At 40.9% G+C, this 25850-nt stretch overlaps 1 protein-coding gene across 2 annotated transcripts in view; it reads left to right on the top strand.

Moving 5' to 3' along the window:
• Positions 1–314: 314 nt before the first annotated feature.
• The window catches only part of YTHDF2 (YTH N6-methyladenosine RNA binding protein F2), a 31524-nt gene continuing 5988 nt past the window's right edge, over positions 315–25850 (top strand). The window contains exons 1-4 of one of the 2 annotated variants that reach the window (XM_082440290.1): positions 315–1408; positions 1903–1927; positions 2496–2575; positions 5471–7102. In XM_082440290.1, coding sequence (XP_082296416.1) covers positions 1382–1408; positions 1903–1927; positions 2496–2575; positions 5471–7087 — 1749 coding nt within the window. In that variant the 5' untranslated portion in view covers positions 315–1381 and the 3' untranslated portion in view covers positions 7088–7102. Of the gene's footprint in view, positions 1409–1902; positions 1928–2495; positions 2576–5470; positions 7103–25850 lie in introns of those variants that run through there. The other variant, XM_082440291.1, reaches the window with a different exon arrangement.

Below are 25850 nucleotides of genomic sequence, written 5' to 3'. Positions count from 1 at the left end.
GGTATCGGGTTGACACTTGAGTGCATTATTTATCTGTTTACTACTATTTGCAATAACAAAAGCTATTAGGAGATGGACTGTCCTGGGATCAAATATCCCTGCAGGAGTCAGGTTTGCCTCTGATTAAAAATGCTTCTGCCCATCCATCCTTTAGATCTCCTCAGGATTCTGGTTCCTGAATACAGGATTTCTCTTGGGGGTGGAGGGACACTATTATGTTCCTCTCAGTGTCAGGCAAACCTTACTATTTAATAGCTTTGTGACCTTGGGCACATGACTTAACCTCTCTGTTTCCTCAGTTATAAAACGGATTGACTGACAGCTACTTTGAAGATGCTGAAAGCCTTTAATGTTTGAAAGCACCTAACAACAAAGCCTAGTCTACAGCAGGTATTCAAATAGCATTTATTTCCTTTCTTCCCCAGGTAAGGACTCGTTGAAAGAACACGTAAAATTTTGTGTGGATGTGTGAAGTGTGTTTTTCTTGGAAATAAAGTCCACAGTTTAACAGATTATCATGGGGGCCAGCGACATCCCTAAAAAAGAATTGCAGATTCTCCTCCCTGCAACGCCAAAGGGTGAATCTCTTTCTCAGGGGACCGGATGTTTTCTGGATATTTTTGTTCTCTGGGCCCTCTTTCTGTAGCTTGCTAACAGAGGAGGATAACCAGGTGAGGGGGTGTCTTTCTCAGGGCAGGGCCCCCTTGAACTTTCCCTGGGGGCTCTGTGACTCCTGTTCGTGTTCCCCCCCATATGGGGGTGGGGTGCCATCTGCAACTGGGAAGCAGGTTTATTTTAAGGCCTCTCAGCCTTCGGGGTTCGCTTCTTCACTTAAAAACCAGCTTTTGTGGGTTCCCCCAAGCTAGAGCTACTCCCTTCCCTCCAGCTGTTAGTCAAAACCTCGTGGTGCGACCCTGGCCGACCCACCCTCCTAGGCCCCAATCCCAAGGCGGTGGGGGCGGGGAGGCGCGCGCGCCGCTTCCGCTCCTCCAGCCCACCAGAGGGCGCTGCGGCCCCACCTCTCCCTTCCCGGAGTGCTTCGCGCCGGGCCCCTTCAGCGTGGGTGAGCGAATGTGAGAGTCAGCGTCGCGCCGTGCGCGCCGTCCGCCTCCGCTGCTCGGCGCCCTTATTTCGGCTGCGAGGGGCGGGCGCGCGCGTAAAGGCATAGAGACGGGCGTTGAGCTCTTGGGCTAGAGCGTCGCCGAGTCGGAGCCGGAGCCCGAGCCGCGCGCTGTGTCTCCGCTGCGTCCGCCGAGGCCCCCGAGTGTCAGGGACAAAAGCCGCCGCCGCGCCGCCTGCTCCCGTCGCCGGGGCTCATCCGCTGCCGCCGCCACCCTGAGGAGAGTCCGCCGCCGTCGCCACCCGTGAGGATCCGAGAGCCATGTCGGCCAGCAGCCTCTTGGAGCAGGTACAGGCCCGGCCCGCATGCCTCGGCCATTGTGTGAGGCGAGAGGGAGCCCGACTAGGCCCGGGCCCGCCGCCCCAGGTCGGGCCGAGCCGAGGCGGCGCCTTCAGCGGGTCTCATTTTGAGGCTCTCAGGCCGGCCGCGCCCAGCGCCTCGCCCTCGGCCCGCTCTCCCCGCTCCTCACTGGGCCTCGGAGACCGCCGGCCGCGCCGCGTCCCCTCCTCTCGGCGGGCCTCGTTTTTCTCTTGTTTCCTTCCCCTTCTTTGAAGCCGTGGTCCCCTCGCGTTGTTTGTGGCGCGGCCCCCTCTTCCCCCTGGGCCCCGCCAGCGTCGCGCTTCCCCCGCCTCCCATCTTCAGCCTCCTCCTCACCCCATTCCTGACGCCTCTTCTTAGGCCTGCGCCTTTATTCCCTTATCGGTCCTGGCTTTAATTTGTCTCTCCTTTTCCGTTTTTTCTTCGGACGATGTGCTGCTCGGCGACGTTTCCTTCCCCCGCAGAGACCAAAAGGTCAAGGAAACAAAGGTGAGCCTAGCTCCGCCGGTGGCCCCGGGCGGGCGGGGGACCCCGCGTGGGGGGGGGCGGGGTCTCCGGGAAGCGCCCCGGGGAGAGGACCTTTCGGAAGCCGCTCAGTTTGCAGGTGCCTTACAGTTAAGTATTTGACCCTTTCGGTGTGTTCCTGCAGCTGGCGAACAGCTTTTTAGTGAACAAGGAGTAATTCATTAGGGGTGGGGGTGGATTCGGTTTTGAAATGTCCCAGGTCCTTAGTTTCCTGTAGGTCTTAGAAGGCCTTTGTTTTTCATCCTCGTGGATCACACTCTGGAAGTGCTCACATGTGATGGGGGAGGGGAAGCGGGAGGGAATAGAAATCTAGAGGAGCCAATAAAATGACCTTTTTAGATCAACTTGCTCTGGGTGGAGGGAGACATTTTTACGAATGTTGCTCAGCATTCACTCTCATCTTTATCCTTTCGAAACCCAAACTTATTTGCTCTGTGTAGTACTGTTTTTCTCTGGTTAGGAGGTATTTGATTAATTTGGGAGGTGGATTGTACGATTGAGACACTCCTAATTTGAATTTTTTTTCCTTTAGTACAAAATGGATCTGTACATCAAAAGGATGGATTAAACGATGATGATTTTGAACCTTACTTGAGTCCACAGGCAAGGCCCGTGAGTAGTTAACCATTTTCGTGCTTGATCAGAGGATGCAGTATACCATTATTCTTTCTCTGCTCTATCAATAAATCTCATTATCAGGGGATGACTTTTTTAATATCAGTCAGTATGTTATAAAACCATTTGCTACAAATGTCATAGGCTGTTAAGGTTCTTATCTGTGTTGTGAGCAAACATACCATTCTCTGAGGCTAGTACTGATAACATTTTACAGTGTACTAACAGCAACACTTGTTTGAGTAGTTCTTTCTCCTTAGCAAGAATATAACAGTGCAAAACTTAAGAATACTTTCCGGTGTTAAATATTTTCATCCCCAAAACATTTTTCTTTTAGGAAAATGGGATTCATATGTGATGGGAAAAACTAACAAAATCACCTGAACTTTATTCAGTGCTGCAGAACTGAGTATCTTCGTTTTGTCTAGTCACTAGTTAGTGGGTTCTTAGGTTATCAGAACTATTTTGGAGCTGGGTACTCTTTCAACTTGAGCTCTATCTACATCTGTAAAGAGTAATTTTGTATATATCTGGCTTCTTAGGGGAGCTGTAGAATTTACAAAACGGAGTTGAAGGAAGATAAAATACTGTTGAGAACAGAGATCAAGAATGATGGAATTCCAGTTTTTGCAATGTAATCTGTCTTCTTATGTGAAGATTAGTTGCATGTAGGTCCATATATGAACATGAACTGTGCACAGAGACTTCTTTGATTCAGCAGTTCTTTTGTGTTACTATCTTGGATCCCAAAGACAGTCACAAAGTTGTAGCTAATAAGTATAACTCACCAGACTAATAAACCAAAAGGAAAATTGACAATAACTCATCCAGAATATCCTAAAAGATGAAAAAGTTTGTGGAACATTTATATAAATTCTGAACAGATGGTGTATGATATACATAACAGTCTTGAATAACTTGACATTAGTGCGTGCGCATGTTTGGGCCTAATGCTTACATAAAACTTTTTGATCCCTTGTGTAGAATTTTCTACATTGAAAGTGTAGAAACCACTTAAGCAAGTGATTGGAAAAAAGTTTTTGCAGAAGACAACCAGTTAATCAGGAAAAGTAGGGAAGGAAGTAGAGGAATGAACTATTAATGGGTTCTTGCTCTTGAGGTAGTTTGCTTACATAATCATTATAACAAGGAGAGTGGGAGCATTTGGAAACATAATTCTAGGTAGTTCTTGTGAAACATTGTGTAATTCAGATTTTTGAGCTCAGGGGCATGTGGGAACCTGCCAGTTCAGGTGTAGGCATTCAGCTTTATAGTGGCATAACCTGTGATATTAAGTGTGTTTGTATTTTATTTGTTAAGTAAGCGAAAGCTTAAATATTTTTGAAAAATTTGGGGGGGAAATATAAATTTTGGTTGAATAGACATAATCTGAGACTCTCTGTCGTTTGTCAAGGCTATTTCATCTACTTTTTAACCAGTTTTTTTTTTTAAATTTTTTGAATTTTATTTACTTTTTTATACAGCAGGTTCTTATTAGTTTAACCAGTTTTTCATGACCTTATATTGGAATAATTCTTCAGGCTTAATCTGTTAAGGGTGGACTGAATTTCTTATTCATAATGGATTTGGGGCTGATAAAATTATAACAGTCTTCGAGAAATAGACTTCTCTTAAACCTGAGGGTATATGTGAAAGACTTAGGTTTTTAAAAGAAAATTTAGAATTGGCAGAGAGAAGCACCACCGTTTATCAAACTATATTAGTTGAAATATTTAATCTTCAGGAGATGTGTTTTAGTGGCTAGGGAGAAGTACTATTGGCTTTGGTAATGCAAACTTAAGGCCTGACATAGTTATGGTCATCCAAGTCTCTTAAGAACAAAACTTCCTATTGACTAGTTAGTGGATTCTTAGATACCAGAGCTGTTTTGAAGTTGAAGTAGTCTATTTTTGAGATGAGCTGAGTCTATATCTATAGAAACCAATTCTATGTATCTTTGGCTTCTCATTTAAGGGAGTACTTTGTGAGTTATAGGATTTATAAAAAAGAACTGTCAGCATAAATGAAAGTAAGAATGTTTCTGCAATGTAATCTATCTTCTAATGTGAAGATTAGTTGCGTATAACTTTATTTCTGGTTGTCATTCTGAAGGATGATTCCTTTTTTAAAGATATGGACTGTACTGTGTCTTTAGAATTATATTCCTGTTTTTAATGAAAAAGTTAGGTGTGCATTTTAGCTTACGGCCTTAACTTTTATAGGTGAAGCAAAACAGGTAGCAACATTTTTTTTGGTTTTGAATCCTCTGGAAGTCACTGTGCATTTTCTTTCCAGGTTATAATTAAATAGTGGCATCTCTTGATGTTCCCAGATGGTTTGCCAGGAGGCTTTACTATAAACCAGGTGTACTGAACCTTGATTTTTGGTTTATGGTTGAGGAATGGCTGCACAGATTTTTGGGATAGAACTTGAAATGTCCAGTTATTTTTGTTTTATCTATCATATAGTAAGTTTTAATAGGAAACTCTTGTGAATGCTTTTTCTTTCTGCCAATATTCCCACTCCTTCAGTCCAGAGATAGTGGTTTTAATGAAGGCATCATCTCAGTACATCTATAGAGGAAGACTTAAACTTAGTGAGATGATGGGTTTTCCCTTTTCTGAATTGTAGCACCAAAAGGTAAGGCTGGTATTCACTGTATGTCAGTTTAATTTTAAATGTTTAAACAGTTCAGTTATTAAACCAAAATATTATCTAAGTCTATAAAAATAGCAAGTTTATGGGAAGAGACCATCTGAAAAGGTCACTCTCCTTTTTTATGGAAATGACTGAAATATTCGAATTGTGTGAATAATTGGGAGAGGAAATGTCCTGGTCATTTTATGTATTTTTGTGTTTAGTTTTAATTTACCCTTTTTTCTTCTTCCACAGAATAATGCATATACTGCCATGTCAGATTCCTACTTACCCAGTTACTACAGTCCCTCCATTGGCTTCTCCTATTCTTTGGGTGAAGCTGCTTGGTCTACCGGGGGTGACACAGCCATGCCCTATCTAACTTCTTATGGACAGCTGAGCAACGGAGAGCCTCACTTCCTACCAGATGCAATGTTCGGACAACCAGGAGCCCTGGGTAGCACTCCATTTCTTGGTCAGCATGGTTTTAATTTCTTTCCCAGTGGGATTGACTTCTCAGCTTGGGGAAATAACAGTTCTCAGGGACAGTCTACTCAGAGCTCTGGATATAGTAGCAATTATGCTTATGCACCTAGCTCCTTAGGTGGAGCCATGATTGATGGACAGTCAGCTTTTGCCAGTGAGACCCTCAATAAGGCTCCTGGCATGAATACTATAGACCAGGGGATGGCAGCCCTGAAGTTGGGTAGCACAGAAGTTGCAAGCAGTGTTCCAAAAGTTGTAGGCTCTGCTGTTGGTAGCGGGTCCATTACTAGTAACATCGTGGCTTCCAATAGTTTGCCTCCAGCTACCATTGCTCCTCCAAAACCAGCATCTTGGGCTGATATTGCTAGCAAGCCTGCGAAACAGCAACCCAAGTTGAAGACCAAGAATGGCATTGCAGGGTCAAGTCTTCCACCACCTCCAATAAAACATAACATGGATATTGGAACTTGGGATAACAAGGGTCCTGTGGCAAAAACCCCCTCACAGGCTTTGGTTCAGAACATAGGTCAGCAGCCAACCCAGGGGTCTCCGCAGCCTGTAGGTCAGCAGGCTAACAATAGCCCACCAGTGGCTCAGGCATCAGTAGGGCAACAGACACAGCCATTGCCCCCACCACCACCACAGCCTGCCCAGCTCTCAGTGCAGCAACAGGCAGCTCAGCCAACCCGCTGGGTAGCACCTCGGAACCGTGGCAGTGGGTTCGGTCATAATGGGGTGGATGGTAATGGAGTAGGACAGTCTCAGGCTGGATCTGGATCTACTCCTTCAGAACCTCACCCAGTGTTGGAGAAGCTGCGGTCCATTAATAACTATAACCCCAAGGATTTTGACTGGAATCTGAAACATGGCCGGGTTTTCATCATTAAGAGCTACTCTGAGGACGATATCCACCGTTCCATTAAGTATAATATCTGGTGCAGCACAGAGCATGGGAACAAGAGACTGGATGCTGCTTATCGCTCCATGAACGGGAAGGGCCCCGTTTACTTACTTTTCAGTGTCAACGGCAGTGGACACTTCTGTGGCGTTGCAGAAATGAAATCTGCTGTGGACTACAACACATGTGCAGGTGTGTGGTCCCAGGACAAATGGAAGGGTCGTTTTGATGTCAGGTGGATTTTTGTGAAGGACGTTCCCAATAGCCAGTTGCGACACATTCGCCTAGAGAACAACGAGAATAAACCAGTGACCAACTCCAGGGACACTCAGGAAGTGCCTCTGGAAAAGGCTAAGCAGGTGTTGAAAATCATAGCCAGCTACAAGCACACCACTTCCATTTTTGATGACTTCTCACACTATGAGAAACGCCAAGAGGAAGAAGAAAGTGTTAAAAAGGTAACCAGCTTACCCTTCTTAAGACTGTGAGGGAAGGGGAAGGAACTAGAGAGAACAGGAGAGGTATTATACCGGTAACCATTAATAAAAGCTTTGTAAATAACATAAGTATCACTTAACAGTTCAAGTCTTAATGGAGGATAATTGGTCTTATTATTTGAACCTTAGTGTGAAAGAATATGGGAACATTAATGGAGGACAGAAATGTGGACTTAAGTTAAAGGAAAGCAGAAACAACCGTAGAGAAACTGGCTTAATATGATGCAGAAAGAGGTGAAGAATGAGCCTGAAGAAAACGCAAAGGGAATAATTGAAGTGATAGAAACGTAGAAATGAAAGTAGGAAAAGATTGAGGCTGTAATGTGGCAGAGAAAAAGATGATTCTGTTGGAATTAACTTTTGGCCTTGCTGGGGTACTGTGGTTATTTACAAGAGTTGGTGTGTCACCAAGCCCTGACATTTCTTTTCTGCCTGCCTGCTGACAACTGGCAGTGTTAAGAGGATGTTTTTCAGACCTTTCTTCCTTGCTTCTATCTTTTGTAGTGTTCTGCTTAATCACTTTTTTCAAAATCTTTTTCCCATTAGAAAAGGTAATTATATAAAACTTGGAAAGCAGATCATCCGAAAAAGCTGGCCTCTTGCTCTTAACATTTGGTTGTATTCCTAAAGATTCACTTTCTCGTTTCCTCTGTAACAAGTGGGAATCTTGGACAGAGTGATAGGGAATAGTTCCAAAGTAAAGAGTTGAATTTATTTGAAAGGGTTGGTAATGCTTGATCCCATGTATTGAGCGTAAACTCTAGGACCATAAGAAAATGATAAAATACTGGTTGGCGCAGATCATATTATCCAGAAGTTAGACATATTGAAGTATAGGAAGTAGGTGAAAAGATAATGACAAGGAGAAAATGTTTTTAAAACATATGTATATATTAATGATAGAATCCTGAGTGGTTAGCTTCAGATGCAAAATAAACAAAACCTAACAGACTTAATGTAAATACATTTTCCTTGAATTTGTCATTAATTCATAGGGATCTTATGTAATTGATCTAGGACCTGAGGCACTTGTTATGCCTCTATAAAGACTTACTCCTTTGAGCAGTGGGAGGAGGACTGCTCAAAGGAGTAAGTTTGCTCTGGTAGATTCTCGACCTCCATAACACAGAATCAGAGGTCCATAGTTGTCTAACTAAAGCAGGATGTTTATTTTATTTTTGGCTACATTGGGTCTTCAGTTGCTGCTTGCGGGCTTCCTCTAGTTGCAGTGAGTGGGCTTTTCATTGCAGTGGCTTCTCTTGTTGCGGAGCCTGGGCTCTAGGCGCGCGGGCTCTAGGGCACAGGCTCAGTAGTTGTGGCACACGGGCTTAGTTGCTCCGCTTCATGTGGAATCTTCCCGGACAAGGGCTCGAACCCGTGTCCCTTCCGTTGGCAGGCGGATTCTTAACCCCTGAGCCACCAGGGAAGCCCAGTATGGTTGACTCTTTTATCTTCCAGTGTGTAGAGATATACTTGTCAGTGATGCTGAAAGTATTGGGGAGATAGAGCCAGATTACTGGAAATTTGGCTGTTAGAAAAAACTTGGTACTGTTTAGTTCTTTAAACTCTTCCCTTTCCCAGAGTTTAACAGTTTAACTTAAAATCCTCCAGAATCTATAGAAAAAAGATATTTGATTATTTTTGCCAAACATTTGAAAGGCTCTAAAGATGTCTTCACAGGCTTCTGTTTCTAGAGGAACAAGGAAGGAGGCTGTGGCCTTTTAGGCATCATGTAGTGGCATAGCAGATTATTAACGTGTGTGAGGGGCATCCAGGTGCTTGGTTTAACTACTTGAAATAGGCATAATATTTGTCGCATATTAAGAATCTGCTTACTTTCATCTGCAGAGTTCTGTCCTACATCTTGTGATTTAAAAGCAGGAAGGCAAAGGTAGGAATATTTTTTGGAATGTGCAGCATAGCCGCTAGGATAAATTTGTATTTGTTAGAACTAGTGGGGAAGCTTGTGTTTAAAAGTGAAGTAGCAAGTCTGAGGATTGTTAATTTGTGTGCACTTTTAATCAAGTATATATTTGTATTAAATTCACTTGAGTGGTTCAGTGAATGATAAAACTTCATAAGTAGGTGTAAGATTCATTGACTAGCCTTGTGTTTTCAGTGAGTGTAATAATAATCAAGGTTTAGGGTCTTTGTTAAGCTAACTAATGGCTCTTTCTTAAAACAGTTCTGTAAAGACTTTTGATGAATGAGTATCCTAATTTTTCTGAGGCTGGTGAACAAACCACCAAAAGTAAAAACTTAAAAGCTTCAATTATACTTGTGTCAGATTACTTTTTAGTTTACTTTAAGAAGAGCTTGCTGGGGTTTCTGGAAGGTCCCTATGATTGCCTCCAAACCCAGCTACCCTTTCAGTCAGTATTGCCTTACTCCTGTGTTGCCCACTGTTACCCTTTAACATCCTTACATAACTGACTGTAAACTGTTCTTCCAGTTTTTATTAGGCTTCCAAGACAAAACAAGTTTCATGATAATGGGACTGATAGCTCATTGAAGCATTGACTCCCTTAAGTGGGGTGTTTGTATATGTGCCTTGGTATTATTTACAAGATTGAAAAAATCTTCCAGCCAAATGGAAACTCAGTCAGTAGGGAAATACTTATCATCCTGAAAATGATGTCACAGCTGTTCTAAAGTTCCGTGATTGGGCATGTTGCTTGGCAGAACACACTGAAGCAGAACTACAGCCATTTTTGCCTTGTTCTGTCACATGATCTAATTCAATACCATAGAACCTTCAAGATCTGTCTGGCTTGGATATTTTGGATCTGTCTGGCTTGACACTTCCAGCAAATTTTAGTGACTTCGTTTACTTTGTTGTATACTTCAGATACTATTTTGTAAACTGCTTTCTGCATTTATTTAGAACTTTCCTCTACTTGTTATTTCTTCTGTGACATCACTTTTTAAAATTTTATTTTATTTTTGTTTGCGTTGGGTTTGTGTTGCTGTGCGCGGGCTTTTCTCTGGTTGCTGCGAGCGGGGGCTGCTCTTCCTTGTGGTGCGCAGGCTTCTCATTGCAGTGGTTTCTCTTGTTGAGGAGCATGGGCTCTAGGTTCGTGGGCTTCAGTAGTTGTGGCTCATGGGCTCTAGAGCGCAGCCTCAGTAGTTGTGGTGCACGGACTTAGTTGCTCCGTGGCATGTGGGATCTTCCCGGACCAGGGCTCGAACCCGTGTCCCCTGCATTGACAGGTGGATTCTTAACCACTGAGCCACCAGGGAAGCCCTGTGACATCACTTTTATTTTAAAAATGTTTGAATTTATTTTTTTATACAGCAGGTTCTTATTAGTTATCTATTTTATACATATTAGTGTATATAGCTGTGACATCACTTTTGATGGCTTCATAGTATTCTATCAAAAATTTATTGTAATTTACCAGTCCCCATTACTGAATATGTCAGCTTCTTTATAATTTTTTTTCCAGCTAAAGTAACACTGTTGTAAACATCCTAAGATATAAATATGGATTCATACCTATCCTTAAGTGCTGCGTCAAAGGATATATGTTTTTTTTTTTTTAATTTTTATTTATTTATTTATTTATGGCTGTGTTGGGTCTTCGTTTCTGTGTGAGGGCTTTCTCTAGTTGCGGCAAGTGGGGGCCACTCTTCATCGCGGTGCGCAGGCCTCTCACTATCGTGGCCTCTCCCCTTGCGGAGCACAGGCTCCAGACGCGCAGGCTCAGCAATTGTGGCTCACGGGCTTAGTCGCTCCGCGGCATGTGGGATCTTCCCAGGCCAGGGCTCGAACCCGTGTCCCCTGCATTGGCAGGCAGATTCTCAACCACTGTGCCACCAGGGAAGCCCCTAGGATATATGTTTTTGAAGGTCTTGCCGGTGCTATATATTGCCATATGAGCTTTTTTCTTAAAATTTTGTTGTTGTTGTTGAGTATTACTGTCAGCTATTCAGAAGATGATGGCAGTTAGTTAATCTTTTCCTCTGTCTCAACTTTGAAATAGTGGGGCATAAAGGGAGAGTTACTCCCTGCATTAGTGATTTTTTTTTTTTAAATAAACTTCATAAAATAGTTGGTTTAGTTTTTTTTTTTTCCCCCAATATTTATTTATTTGGTTGCACCCGGTCTTAGTTGCAGCAGGCAGGCTCCTTAGTTGTGGCTCCAGGGCTCCTTAGTTTGCTGCACGCGGGCTCCTCATTTGTGGCATGCGAACTCTTAGTTGCAGCATGCATGTGGGTCTAGTTCCCTGACCAGCGATTGAACCCGGGCCCCCCGCATTAGGAGTGCGGAGTCCTATCCACTGTGCCACCAGGGAAGTCCCTAGTTGGTTTAGTTTTGTCTTATCTTTCTAGCTTTTTAACTCTAGGTAAAAATAAGATAGTCTAGTAGGGGAGACTGAGGGCTGTGTAATTCTCTTAAAGTCTAGCCCAACATTAGACTCAATCAGGCACTTGGGTAAAGATTTTTCTGAATAACTGGAAAGCTAAGGGGAGGTTTAGGAGAGACAGACCTAGAGAAAATATTACTATAGTGACAACAGCTTAAGGTGTATGTTTTTAAAAATTTCATTGCTATTAAGTGAGAATAGCAGGATTTCTTTACCTTTAGGATTATTCTGATTTTCAAGCAGAAGACCTAAAAATGGTGACTTGGAGTGTGTTTGGACATACTGAAAATTTATTATGGTGTTTAAGAATTGAGATGAAGTTATTTATCTTTTCTTTGAACAGCTTTACTGTGTGCTAGACACTACAGAGAAACCACGAATGTATTGTCAGGCAGCCTTATATAAGTGACAAGTAACAATACAAAATGAAAAGTGTTTTCTCAAGGTATGCACAAGGTGCCAGTTTGGAAGCTTGAAGATTGCCTAACCCAGCTTGGGCTGTGGGTTGATTGAGCATAGAAGAATCCTGGAAGAAGTGATCTCTTGAGCTGAGCCTTGGAAGATGTATAGAAGATAGCCAGAGGTGTTTTGAGAAGAGTGAACATGGTTCAGAACAGCCCAAATCTGTATAGATAATAACACTGTAGAGATAATAGGTTGGAATAGGAATTCCTGTACAGTTCAAGAAAAGTCTAATTGGAGTTTGTGGAATGGGTTTCCAGGAAGGGAAGTTTGGAGATTAGATTAGGAAAAGGGAGTTAAATGAAATGTTTATGCAGTTAGTTGGATATAGAAGGAATCTACTGAGAGAGATACAAAGTTGGCTTAAAAAAAAGTACTAGAGTTTAAGAGAATGAGGAGTAAGGTCTAATTTGAGTTAGGATGGTGGAGGTCCTTGATGTAACCTTCAGTGAAAGGCAATGGGAAACTTGTAGAAGTAAAGGTGAACCAGTACTTTGTAATAATAGGTATCATTACTGTATATATATAGCTCATTTCTTCCTGCAATGTGCTTTATACATGTTATCTTATTTCTCATAGTAGTGTTTAGCTTAGTAGAGATGATTTATAAGGGGAATATGATAGCTGTTATCAAATGATTCTTCATGCTAGTGACAGCACTGGAACCAATAGGTAAAGGTTATAGGGAGGGAGATTTTTGTAAATAAAGGGGGAACTTTCTAAAAATGGAGTCTTAGTCACAGGAGGATTTCAAGAAGAGACTAAAAGAACTTTTATTAGGTAAATTGTAGAGAAGATTCACACATGAGGTAGTTTAGATCAGAGAAACCGAGGAGTAAAAGAGGATTAGGTGGCCCAAGATAACATTTGAGGTTCATGGAGAGGAATTGATGGTACAAAACAGGTCTTTTTAGTAAGACCTTATTTTTGTTTGTGTTTTATAATTTCTGACCTAAATACTAATTACATATAAAACATAAGAAAGGACTTGAGAACAGAAGGAGATAGATGACAGATAGGATTTGTGGATTCTCAGTGAATCTTAGTATAGATCAGGTGTTTGGGTAGTTATTAATATATTTACTGTGTATTAATGAAAAAAATTATTACCTAAAATGTAATAAAGACTTAGCAAAGGAACATAGAAGTGATTACTTGAGAAGTGTTTCCTTTAAAAAAAAAAAAAAATCTAGTTTTCCTGTAGTGTTGGCACAAGTAATATTTCTCTTTATATAAGGAAGTTTTTTTTTCCTTACAGCCATCTTTTTCCTCCTAACCCTTTAATTTGGGCATTTAGTCCCTTGTTTACAAATGTTTGAGGTAATCATCTTGGCTCCATTTTCAACTTTAGAAAAAAATTTTAAATATCCAAGTTTTAGTGATACAAAAATCAGAAAAGAAAGAAACATCACTTTAGCCAAATATATTGTTTTCTTACTATTAAATCTTTAGGAAATGACCATGCAGTACTGTTCTTTCCATTTAACATTACTTCACTCCACCACTGGTTTAAATTGCTTCTTCAGAACTAGTGAGTGAGCATCCTGTTTTAATCAGGATGGCAAACCTGAACGTTTTGTAAAATTCTAAGGCCATCTATGTCTTCTGTCTTGCAGATAAATTTACTTGTTTTTCTGCCAGTAGGGTTGAGGGAATTCTATTTGTATTACTCACCACCTTCCTTGCTTTGTGGATAAAATGCCTTTCTGTAGCCTTGTTAAAGGAGAACGAAAAGAGAATAGGTGATACTGAATTTGGATCTCTTTGAAGCATGCCCTTTGTTTGTATCCATCTTTCAACAAATGTTTGTGTTTTTTGTCTTTAATTTATTTTATTTTATTTTATTTTTGGCTGCATTGGGTCTTTGTTGCTGCACGCGGACTTTTCTCTGGTTGTGGCGAGCGGGGGCTACTACTCTTCATTGTGGTGCACAGGCTTCTCATTGTGGTGGCTTCTCTTGTTGGGAACACGCGCTCTAGGCATGCGGGCTTTAGTAGTTGTGGCCCACGGGCTCAGTAGTTGTGGCTCGCGGGCTCTAGAGCACAGGCTTAGTAGTTGTGGCCCACGGGCTTTAGTTGCTCCGCGGCATGTGGGATCTTCCCGGACCAGGGCTTGAACCCGTGTCTCATGCATTGGCAGGCGGACCACCAGGGAAGCCCCCAAATGTTTGTGTTAATTGCTAGGATAGAACAGATAAACAAGGCACCATCTTTGGCTTAGGACCAGACAGTGTTGTTAGGCGGACAACAAAATGGATAAAATATGAGATAAGGGCTGTAATAGAGGGATGAAGAAATATTTTGGCTTTCTGGAGAAGTGATAAATTTGGGGAAATTAAGAAAGTCTTCATGGGGGAACAACATTTGATCTAAATCAAATAGAATGAGTAATTGGGTAATCAGCACTTAAATGATAGCACAGTGCTTGGCACATGGTATACATAAAAGTTTAGCTATCTCATCTAATGTATCGTTCTCATATTTTAGATGAGGAAGCAGGCTCAAAGAGGTTATTTATACAAGGTCTCATAGCTAACAAGTGGTGGAGTTGGTATTTCAGTGTCCAAGTCCAATAATGTGCTAGAGCTAGCTAAATGTGAGCCAGTTGTTTAGCTTTCAAGAATTTTAGCAAGCTAGTTGTTAAACACAGTCGTTATTAAACAAATTGCATAAACTTAAAAATTAAATACATTGTATTAAAAGGTATTTTAAATGCCTTTCTATTTACATTGAATTACATTGTAAACTACAGTTAGAAATATGTTATAGTTAAACTGTATAAACTTAGAATACCATTATGATTACCATTAAATCATAATATTTAAATTCATCACTCTTGAAGTTATTATGTCTGTATCAATATATAATATTGTGCTATTACACGTCTTCTCAGCCCCACTGTATTCCTGTATTCCATTGGTAGTTTGAGGTCAGCCATGTTATTGACACCGTGGAAATTGGCAGATGCTATATACAAATCAGGACTTGATTTTTGTTGATTGTCTAGACTTAAAGGGATGGAGAAAATATTAATACAGATTTGCCACAAAGCATGTGGGATCTTAGTTCCCCGACCAGGGATTGAACCCGTGCCCCCTGCAGTGGAAGAGCAGAGTTCTAACCACTCAGGGAATTCCCTTAATGCAGATTAAACTTAAGTGTGTCATGTCTCTATCCCTGACATATTTTGAATAAAACAAAATTTGAGGAATTAGTCTTCCAGAATTTGAAAATTATTATCCAGTTTAGCAAGGAAGTTGCTCAAATTGACAAGCCAGTTAAGTTCTGACATATGTTTTTGTTATTTCACTTTTGTCTTTAAGTCATTAGTATCAATAAATGAAAATATGTTGGAACTCCACCCAAAGCCACAGTCTCTGTCTAGTCCCAAAGCCCATGGACCACTGTGTGATATGTGGAGTTTGCCAGATAGAAAACTGGGTCTTGTGAAATGAGAAGTTTAATATGGAAAGAATAAGTGATAAAACTGGAGAGGTTGGTTGGGCCTAGTATAAGAAGGGCTTTGGATTTTTATCCTGTACTTATGTTTTTAGATTGTAAGGGAGGATAGTCAGTGTAGAGTGACAGTTTAGAGGATGGGAAGGATGAAATACTTACTGAGCACTGACTTTGTTAGGTACTTTCATAGTTTTACTTTAATCCCCACACCAACTCCGGGAGGCAGTATCCCATATTTATAGGTAGGAAAATGGAAGCTCAGGTTAGAAACTTACCTAAAGTCATCTATTAAATGAGGAGAGAGAGGTGTAAGTGACTCAAAGACCAAATGAGAGTTTTTTACTATAGTTGGGAGAAAGACAGTGAGAGCCTGTATCATGATAGTGGGAATGGGGAAGTTACAGTTGAAAAATGCGGTAGAAATATTTACTGATTAGTTATTTTAAAAAAACTTAGAGAATATGGGATGAGCAACAGGTTAGGGTTTGGAGATGTGTTGGCTTTTGGAAATAGTATTTGGGGTGCTTGTAGGACAGAAAGGTGATAGTAGGATCTGGAGCTCAGGAGAGATCTGTTGATAGAAATTTGGGAGTTTCCAGCTCTCAGTATAGGTAAAGGCATGGACGAGTTTAAGATTCTTCAAGAACATTGGTAATAAAAATAATGGCTGAAATTATTGCTCATTTTGTAGTGTCTAATATGCACCTGTCCTGAGTACTTTTTTTTTTTTTTTAAATGACTACGTTTATTTATTTATTTTTTGGCTGTGTTGGGTCTTTGTTTCTGTGTGAGGGCTTTTCTCTAGGTGCGGCGAGTGGGGGCCACTCTTCATCGCGGTGCGTGGGCCTCTCACTATTGCGACCTCTCTTGTTGCGGAGCTCAGGCTCCAGACGCGCAGGCTCAGTAGTTGTGGCTCACGGGCCAAGTTGCTCTGCAGCATGTGGGATCTTCCCAGACTAGGGCTCGAACCCGTGTCCCGTGCATTGGCCGGCAGATTCTCAACCACTGCGCCACCAGGGAAGCCCCTGAATACATTTTAAAAAAAATAAATTTATTTGTTTTTGGCTGCGTTGGTTCTGCATTGCTGTGTGCTGGCTTTCTCTAGTTGTGGTGAGCAGGGGCTACTCCTTGTTCTGCGCGGGCCTCTCATTGTGGTGGCTTCTCGTTGCAGAGCATGGGCTCTAGGCTCATGGGCTTCAGTAGTTGTGGCACGTGGGCTCAGTAGTTGTGGCTCACAGGCTGTAGAGCGCAGGCTCAGTTGTGGCACACGGGCTTTAGTTGCACTGAGGCATGTGGGATCTTCCTGGGACAGGGATCGAACCCGTGTTCCCTGCATTGGCAGGTGGATTCTTAACCACTGTGCTACCAGGGAAGTCCCCGAATACATATTTTTATGTAAGTTTTCATTTAATTCTATCATTGTGAGGTATGTACAGCTATCTTAGTTTTACAGATGAAGGCGCTGAAGCACAGAAAAAAGTACATTCTTTTGCACAGTTGCCCAAACTAAGAAAGCAGAGCTGGTGTTCTACTTCGGTGCGGTTCCAGAGCCAACGTGCATTGAGAGAAGAGGGCCAAAGAAAGAACCCCCAGCAATAACACAATTTAAAGGATGGATTAAAGAGGGACCAAATGAAAGGGTTTGAGAGGGAGTAGTTGGAGCTTTAGAAAGAGAACAAGGAAAGGGCTATATCTTGAGTAGAATTTCAAGCAGTGGGGTATAATCAACTTATTCAGAGACTGTAGAGAGGTAGCAGATGACTGCAAATGCCAACAACTATCTGAATAAAAGTAACATGAGAGTGCTTTGTTAGGGGTTTGAAGGTTTTGGTCTCCAGACATCATTCAACAGACTGTGCATTTGTTGTTTCTATAGTGTTCCAGCCCTTCACAACCTGTGAAGTTTTCTAAGCTGTCTGTTCCAAGTCTTTAAGAGATTTAATGAAGTAAGACCAGCTTCTGTTTAGTTAGTACGGGCTGTTTTGGTGAATTAGACCATATAACAATGTCTGAAATGCAGTTGGGTGTTAAAAATGTCAGTATTCTGTTTTTGCTATGGCTAAAGATTGATCCAGAGGGGACTGCCGTTTTTCCAAACTTAAACATTTTGGGACAAGGGGTAGTTAGCGATTCTAGAATCATTTAGTATTTACTCTGAATAGTTTAAATCAAGAATTACTCAGATGTGAACCATTCTGCTTACCTGCCAGAAGTAAAGATTAGTCCTGTGACAGTTTTCAAACTTTCAGTTTCAAAAGTGGAATTTTTTTTTTCTCCTCAAAACAAAACCTTACTCAGAACCCCATGAATGGTTAATTTCACATGCTCAGCTCTCTGTTTTTCCCTGGGTGATCTTCGAAGCATCTCCTCTATGAAGCATAATTTGGAACCCACTGGATGACAGGAATTTTTCAAAAAATGGAGTAATGGTGGAGGGAGGTGGAGTTGGGGGTGGGGGGATCTATTTTGAAATTGAAGAAATGTAAGGAATCTGCAGCTTCAGCATCTCATTTAGGTGTATTGGTTATTTAGTCTTGGAGGAAGGGAGGGATTAGAAAAACATCTCACAGCAGCTGGGGATGCTACGGCATTGGGTTTGACTGCTTTAGTTTAAGGAACTGTATGATAAAGGACTGACACCTGCACTATATAGGAGTTTCATGTAGAGAAGGAGAAAAAGCTCTGTTCCCTGAATTAGGGAAAACAAAAGATCTCTTTCTTCACCATTGAAATCTGCAAGTCTGCAAATGAGGAAGGAGAGTGTGGTAGGCTCAGATCATCCTTTCTGCCTTTCTCCACAGAAGCAGGTAATTCAATTTAAATTTGCAACCTGCTGCCACCTCCTCCAGAGCAAATTTTTCTAGTTATAACAACTAGACAGTATAGACTAACAACTAGCTCAGTAGTGTGCCCTAATGCTTTTCATCCCTTGCTGAATAAGCAATTCCTAATTGAACTGATTTAACTCCAGTTAGCCATAGGGAGGAGATATAAGTGAAACAGTATAGGATAGTGGGTATTGAAGTGCTTATTTTACAGGATGAGACCAAGTACAGAAGAAAAGAATAGCAAGACCAGAGTTGAGTCATTTTTATGGAAGACTGGCTTTGAGTTGGGTCTAGAAGGATGTATATAGGAAAAGATTGTGGAAAGAAAGATGAAGGAAGAAAATGGCTAAACCTTCAAGTTTAAGCTGTTGGGTATGTGGGGAGCGGGAAGAGGCAGGCAGTTGCTCTTTCCAACTCATTTGCATTTACTGCTGTTGTAATACCTGGTGGTTCTTATGAGATATTTAATACTCTGCTACATGTGTCAGAGCTAAAAATTTGGACAGATCACTTGTGTAATATGTGAAGCCATTTAGAAAAGGTAGACTTATATATGTAAGCTTTTGACTTCATGTGGACCTTTTGGGCAGTCAGGGTATAGATAGCATATAGAGCTTTTAAACTGTTTGCATGTTAAAAAGAATTTGCAATGTGCAAATTTTATATTAGCATTTGCAAATTTACCGTTTGCATTTGTTTTTCATTGTAATAACCAAATTATAAAAGTGTGGAGAAAATGAAAGAAAACTCGCTCATAGTTCCTCTACCCTGACAAAACCACTCATCATTTTGGCTTATTTTCCGACACAAGTTAGTGGTTTATACAATTATAATCATATTCTATGTAGTATTTTATCTTGCTTTTCCCCCTTAATACTTCAGGTATTTACCGATATTCAGCCATTTTTTGCGCTTGTGCATAAGGCACTTTCCATATCTTACCTCTGATCCCTTGTAACAATCCTGTAGAATAAGATTATCTTCTTTTTTCTTCTTTTTTTTTTTTTTGGCTCCACTGCTTGGCTTGCGGGATCTTAGTTCCCTGACGAACTCGGGCCCCCTGCAGTGGAAGTTTCCAAGTCCTAACCACGGGACCGCCAGGGAGTCCCCAAGATTATCTTCATTTTTCAGTTAGGGAACTGAGATTCAAAAAGGAATAATTTTGTTAAGATCACTAGCTAGGTTGTAGAAGAGCTGGAATTCGTTTTGCCCCAAAGCTTTTCTGTTCTTAGGCCTTGCTGCATCTTCACATTTATCATTTAAAATAACTAACTGCAATGTTCTATTATCTACTAATACCTGTAGTCAGTCAACTCTTCGTTGGGTATATGAGGAGAGCATAATTGGTTGAAACTTAAACCTTTGTTTAAGCACTTAGGTTTAAAACTCCTCATCACAAGCATCAAGAGGGAGCAAATTGGATCTACTCTACCTAACCTTGTGAGAGTTGCTGCTAATGACAGGCAGCAAGAGTAAGGGAGAACACAAATGGTTCTGAATAATTACTCTGGAAGGTTATAAAATTGAGTGGGAAGGTTTTAGGCTACCTAACTCTTTTTGTACACAAACTGCAAGATTACCTCATTTTAGTGGCAGAACTAGAACCCTAGACAAGTTCTTGGGTAATTCAAAATTATTTATGACAAATGTTACCTTACTTGCAGTCCATAAGCCTGCAAAGGGGTGGGGAGGGGAGCAGGGTGGACGTGGTGTGAGAGCTTCAGAGTATAAATTCCAAAAAAATGGTAACAACAATTTAAAGCAAACTTTGAGTCACCTGGAAAGTATTTACAAAAATACTGATAACTAGGTCTACCCCCAGATTTACTAAACTGAAATTTTATTTAGTAAGCTGCCTAGGTATTTCTTAAAAGGATTAGAAGCAGTTGAAGAGAAGTTTCCCAGTTTGTACAGGTTACCATCTGAGAGTACTTACATTGCAGATTCTTGTCCTTCCTCACCTACTGAGTGGGCACCTTTGGAGTTGAGGCCTTGGAATCGGCATTTTATCAGCTCTATAGGTGATTCTCTTGTATTTAAATTATAAATGTCATTAGGTAGTGTTTTGTATGTCCCCCACCTCAAATTCCTCATGCTTATTTTTCCTGTAAGTTTCTTCCTTTGCTCTGTAGTCCTCCTTCCAGTCTCTGCCTGCTAGTCTCAAGACTTCATCTTTTTTTTTTTGAGATGTTGAGTTCATTTTTATTAAATATTAATCAGAACCATATGGAACTGCCATATTTCTGGGTCAAAAAAGACTTCATCTTTAGAAGCAATGTTAGAATTCACATGTGTCTGAAAAGTCTGGCTGTACCTTTTTATACTGTGGCCTACCTTAAGGCTGAAAGGGTCTTTTGAGTAGCATTTTTCATCAGCTATCAATATTATGAGCCTCTAGTGAACTGCCTGTATTGTTTGTTCATTAAAAGGTGCTGATGTCTTTGGCTGAATATCCTCTGTGTTACTTGTTATAATCTACTCCTCAGAGACATTATGGCTACTTCTAAGAGGCTGTAATGTTTTAAGTTTTACATTATTTTATTGTATCTTCCTTTTTGTGAGCACATTGTTTAGAGTTGTTAGATAATTTTAAGCAATAAGATATAGTGGCCACTATCCATCCTGAAGTTGCCCGAAGATGTTAACTGATTTTTTTTTTTTAATTTATATATTTTATTTTATTTATTTTTGGCTGCATTGGGTCTTTGTTGCTGTGCGCGGGTTTTCTCTAGTTGTGGTGAGTGGGGGCTACTCTTCGTTGCGGTGCGCGGGCTTCTCATTGCAGTGGCTTCTCTTGTGGAGCACGGGCTCTAGGCGCGCGGGCTTCAGTAGTTGTGGCTTGCGAGCTCTAGAGCGCAGGCTCAGTAGTTGTGGCTCACGGGCTTAGTTGCTCCGCGGCATGTGGGATCTTCCCAGATTAGGGCCCGAACCCGTGTCCCCTGCATTGGCAGGCGGATTTTTAACCACTGTGCCACCGGGGAAGCCTGTTAACTGATTTTTAAGGGTAATTAGTTTTTTGGGATGTGGGAAGGGATTCTATTATTCTATTAAGTATATTACGTATGATGGGCCTTTAAAAAAATTTAGGTGTGGGTATACACTAGGCTGATATTATTAATAAGCATGAATCCTAGATTCTGTTTTCTTGTTAGCATAGTATTGAAAAGGCTAGGAGCTCAGAAGATGGTGTCATATCTGCCACTATCAGTGATTTGAGCAAGTAAACTTCTGAGCCTCAGTATTTTATGAAAATGGGGGAAAAAACTTACTGGGTTGTTAGGATTAAATGTATATATACGAGTGAAGTACTTGCATACAGGTCTTTTATGAGTGATTATTGTGATCTATAATCTCAGGCATATAAATGTGTATGTACACATAAATACACCTTCATTTATTTTACATCAGTTATCACATTCTTCAGTAACTTTTGGCATGGTACTTAATAATGCTACTGAGTTTCCATTTTGGGGTCCCACCCTTGGAATAGAGTGAGGAGGGCACAAGACTGAAAGGGAGATCAGTTAAAAGGAGTCTGTGGCAAAGTCCTATTGAGAGATTACAGTAGCTTGGACTAGAGGTATTAATGGAGGTGTTGAGGATGGTTCGACTGGAAATTTTTGAAGGTGGAACTGGAGTTTATATCATTTATCAGATAGCTGGAAAGCATATTTAGTGATTGCTTCATTCTTTCTGAACTTACTGTCAAACGCTGGGAGTGGGGGGGGGAATTTGACTGACAGGCTATTAAAAAACCTTATTTGCTTAACTGTATTCTGAAGTGCTTTCAGAAATTGATTTTATTGTGAAATTAGTTTTTGTTCAAATGTAGCTCTTCCTGGAGAGCCAAGGAGTGATTCAAAGAATAACTGAAAATATTTTAATGTATCTGTCTTACCCTTTGTTCTGTTACTAGTTAAGACTTATGATTCAGGGCCTGAAAATAGTAGATTATCCAGGCTTTTACTTCTGACCTTGTTAGTGAAATGTATATAGGAGTTCAGCTACTAACAGTCTTGGAAAAGAATTTGATGGTAGGAAAGGTTATTAGTTAAATGCATTTACTTCATCCTGGTGCTCCTATGCCAGTTCCCAGAAATTTATTTCAAGTAAGTGTCCATTTCTGCACCTAGAAAATCTTAAAAGGGAGGGAATATATATATATATATATATATATATATATATATATATATATATATATATATATATATATATGAGTGATTATTGTGATCTATAATCTCAGGCATATAAATGTGTATGTACACATAAATACACCTTCATTTATTTTACATCAGTTATCACATTCTTCAGTAACTTTTGGCATGGTACTTAATAATGCTACTGAGTTTCTATTAAGATTGATCAGGGAGTTCCCTGGCAGTTCAGTGGTTAGGACTCCGCGCTTTCACTGACGTGGCTCCGGGTTCAATCCCTGGTCAGGGAACTAAGATCTCACAGGCCTTGCAGCACAGCCCGCCCCCGCCCTGTCAAAAAAAGATTGATTTCATAAGCCATGTAAAGCACTGAAAGTCATATTAGTATAATCCTATTTTTTCATGTTAACCTATGTAGGCATTGTCTTATTTTCAGCCAGGGACCCTGAAATTTGTGTTCTTTTCTATCAGGGACCATGGGGATATAAGAAAACTTACTTGAGGGCTATTAAGTAAATTTTATTTGAGGGGTAGACATCAGACTTTAAAGTTAATAAAATTATATCCGACAAATATATGTGTGCCTGTTGTGTTTTATGGCCCACTTCAAAGTGGGGAGAGGGGTGGTAGTAGAAATGAGAAAGGATATTAAGCTAAATAGAGGAAAAATTAAGCAGATTTATAATATCGTAGGAAGAGATTTCAAATGTGCAGACTTTAAGTAACATTGCCACCTTGTGGCTTTTAGGATATTTCCTTTAGAGATGAACTTTTGCATTTTACAGTTAATAGATGTAAGGTGAGGAGGGACTAAGATGTGATGGATGAATGGTGAGTATTAACCTCTAGTTGTTTAAGTGACAGACCAGATATTGAGGCCTAGAAACTTCTTCCTCTGGTTTATACGTTCTTAGTTAATATCTTTATTTTTATTTTGTAAAAATTTTTTTCTTTAGTCTTTTCATTGAACAATGAACAATGAGATTTTGGACTGATTTAAAGATTAGGATGAATGTCCTAGTGAGAATTTTGTGATGAGGTGTGAATTCAGTAAAATCTTGCTCTGCTGTTTTCCTTTATTCTTTATTAACATCACAGTATCCTCAAGCTTTAGGAATGCTTCTTCCCTTCCTTTTAGCATTTGGTCTGTTTTTTGGCTAACTGGGACTTTATGATTAATTTTGTGTTTGTGTTTGAGGATCTTATGCAGAAGCTTAACCTAGACTAGCCAGTCCAGCCTGTTGCTACCACAGATCTCACTGTAGCTACCTTGCACATGGCACTAGGTTAAAAAAGGTGGTGGGTAGGCTGCAACATGACACCACCACCACGGGGAAAGCCAGTTTGCTGCACCACATCCCCTGCTACGGTGGGTTAGTAGCATCTTCATGTATAAAAGCTGGAGTGTCCAACAAGAGACAAATGCATGTTGTGTTTATGGCAGTTCCAGCTGGGCCTTGGACCCGTTGGAGGTCCCAGCTTGCTTTTATGTGTTCTGCTGCTCTTTCCTTTTATTGTGTATCTTGTCATCATTCTTCTGTCCCCCACCCTCCCAACCCCAGCTTTTTCTTTATTAAATATTACCAAGGTAGGACTGGTTAATTAGAAATGTTAATAAATACATCTGACAAGTGAAGTCTTTTGACCATAAATTGTCAAAGCAATTTAGTGGAATTCCCAGTGGTAATAGGAAATAGTCACAAAAGTGAAAGAAGAGACCTGATGTAAGAGAAGTCTTTTATGGAAACCTAAAAGGTTTCAATGTCCCAAAGTGGTTAAAATAACGGTCCTTGTGTTAGAATCTTCTCTGTGTTATTTTTTCCCTCATTTTAAAAGACTTGTAAAAAGCTGATAGGCAGATTTTTTTTTTTTTCTTTTGCTAAAATACCCTCATGTTTGATGATTTTAGTGTAGGTATGAGGAAATAAACACATTTCAAAGTTTCATGAATTGTTAAACATAACTTTATTTTTATTTTTGGGTACGTTGGGTCTTCGTTGCTGCAAGCGGGCTTTCTCTAGTTGCGGCAAGCAGGGGCTAGCTACTCTTTGTTGCGGTGTGCGGGCTTCTCATTGCGGTGGCTTCTCTTCTTGCGGAGCACAGGCTCTAGGCGCACTGACTTCGGTGGTTGCAGCATGCGGGCTTAGTAGTTGCAGCATGGGGGCCCTAGAGCTCTTGGGCTTCAGTAGTTGTGGTGTGCGGGCTCAGTAGTTCTGGCTTGTGAGTTCTGGAGCGCAGGCTCAGTAGTTGTGGCACACGGGCTTAGTTGCTCCGCGGCATGTGGGATCTTCCTGAACCAGGGATCGAACCTGTGTCTCCTGCATTGGCAGGCGGATTCTTAACCATTGTGCCACCGGGTAAGTCCCAAACATACCTTTTTTTTTTTTTTTTTAAGGTTATGTAGTTTTTATTGAAATGTGTTTTCACCCTTCAGTGGTATCTTTTTTTTTTTTTTAACTTTGGGTTTGTTTGTTTGTTTGTTTATTTATTTATGGCTGTGTTGGGTCTTCGTTTCTGTGCGAGGGCTTTCTCTAGTTGCGGCAAGCGGGGGCCACTCTTCATCGTGGTGCGCGGGCCTCTCATTATCGCGACCTCTCCTGTTGCGGAGCACAGGCTCCAGACGCGCAGGCTCAGTAATTGTGGCTCACGGGCCCAGTTGCTCCGCTGCACGTGGGATCTTCCCAGACCAGGGCCCGAACCCATGTCCCCCGCATTGGCAGGCAGACTCCCAACCACCGCTCCGCCAGGGAAGCCCAACATAACTTTTTAATGCAGCCAATTTTTGCAGAAGAATTAAATGAATTATCCCCCAATTTATTAACTTTTTACTTTGAAATAATTTCAAACTGGGAGAAATTTAAAGAATAGTGCAAAGAACTCCCACATACTCTTCACCCAGATTTACCAATGTAATATCTTGCTACATTTGCTGTATCATTCTCTTTGGAGATGTGTGTGAAATTTTTTTCTGAACCATTTGAGAGTAAGTTCCAAGACATCATGACCTTTTCTCCTAAATATTTTGCTGTGTAGTTCCTAAGAATAAGAACATGCATTTATGAGCACAATGCAGTTTTCAAAATCAGGAAATTTAACACACAATACGATTATCTAATCTACAGATCTTATTCATATTTTTACCAGTTGTCTTAATGTCCTTGGTAGCAATTTTTTGGGGGCGGGGGGGTCCAGGGTCCAGTCCAGGATCTTTCAGTTTTATGTCTTTTTAGTCTCTTAATCTGCAGTTATACACACATACTCACACACCAACATCCCACCCATTCACTCCTTTTGTTTATGATATGACATTTCTGAAGAGTATATGCTATTTATTTTTGTAGGTGTCACTGAGGTTTCCTTTTCTCATTGTGTACATTCAGATTATGCTTTTCTGGCAGGGACACTACGTAAGTGACTTTGTGTCCTCAGTGCATCACAGTAGGAGGTATAAGATGGTCTGTTTATGCCGTTATTAGTAATGTTTA

This window comes from Balaenoptera physalus (genome assembly GCF_965194825.1).
Source record: "Balaenoptera physalus genome assembly, chromosome: 1".
NCBI lineage: Eukaryota > Metazoa > Chordata > Mammalia > Artiodactyla > Balaenopteridae > Balaenoptera > Balaenoptera physalus.
Note: the sequence above shows the minus strand (reverse complement) of the source record. Positions and strands in the feature narration are given on the sequence as shown.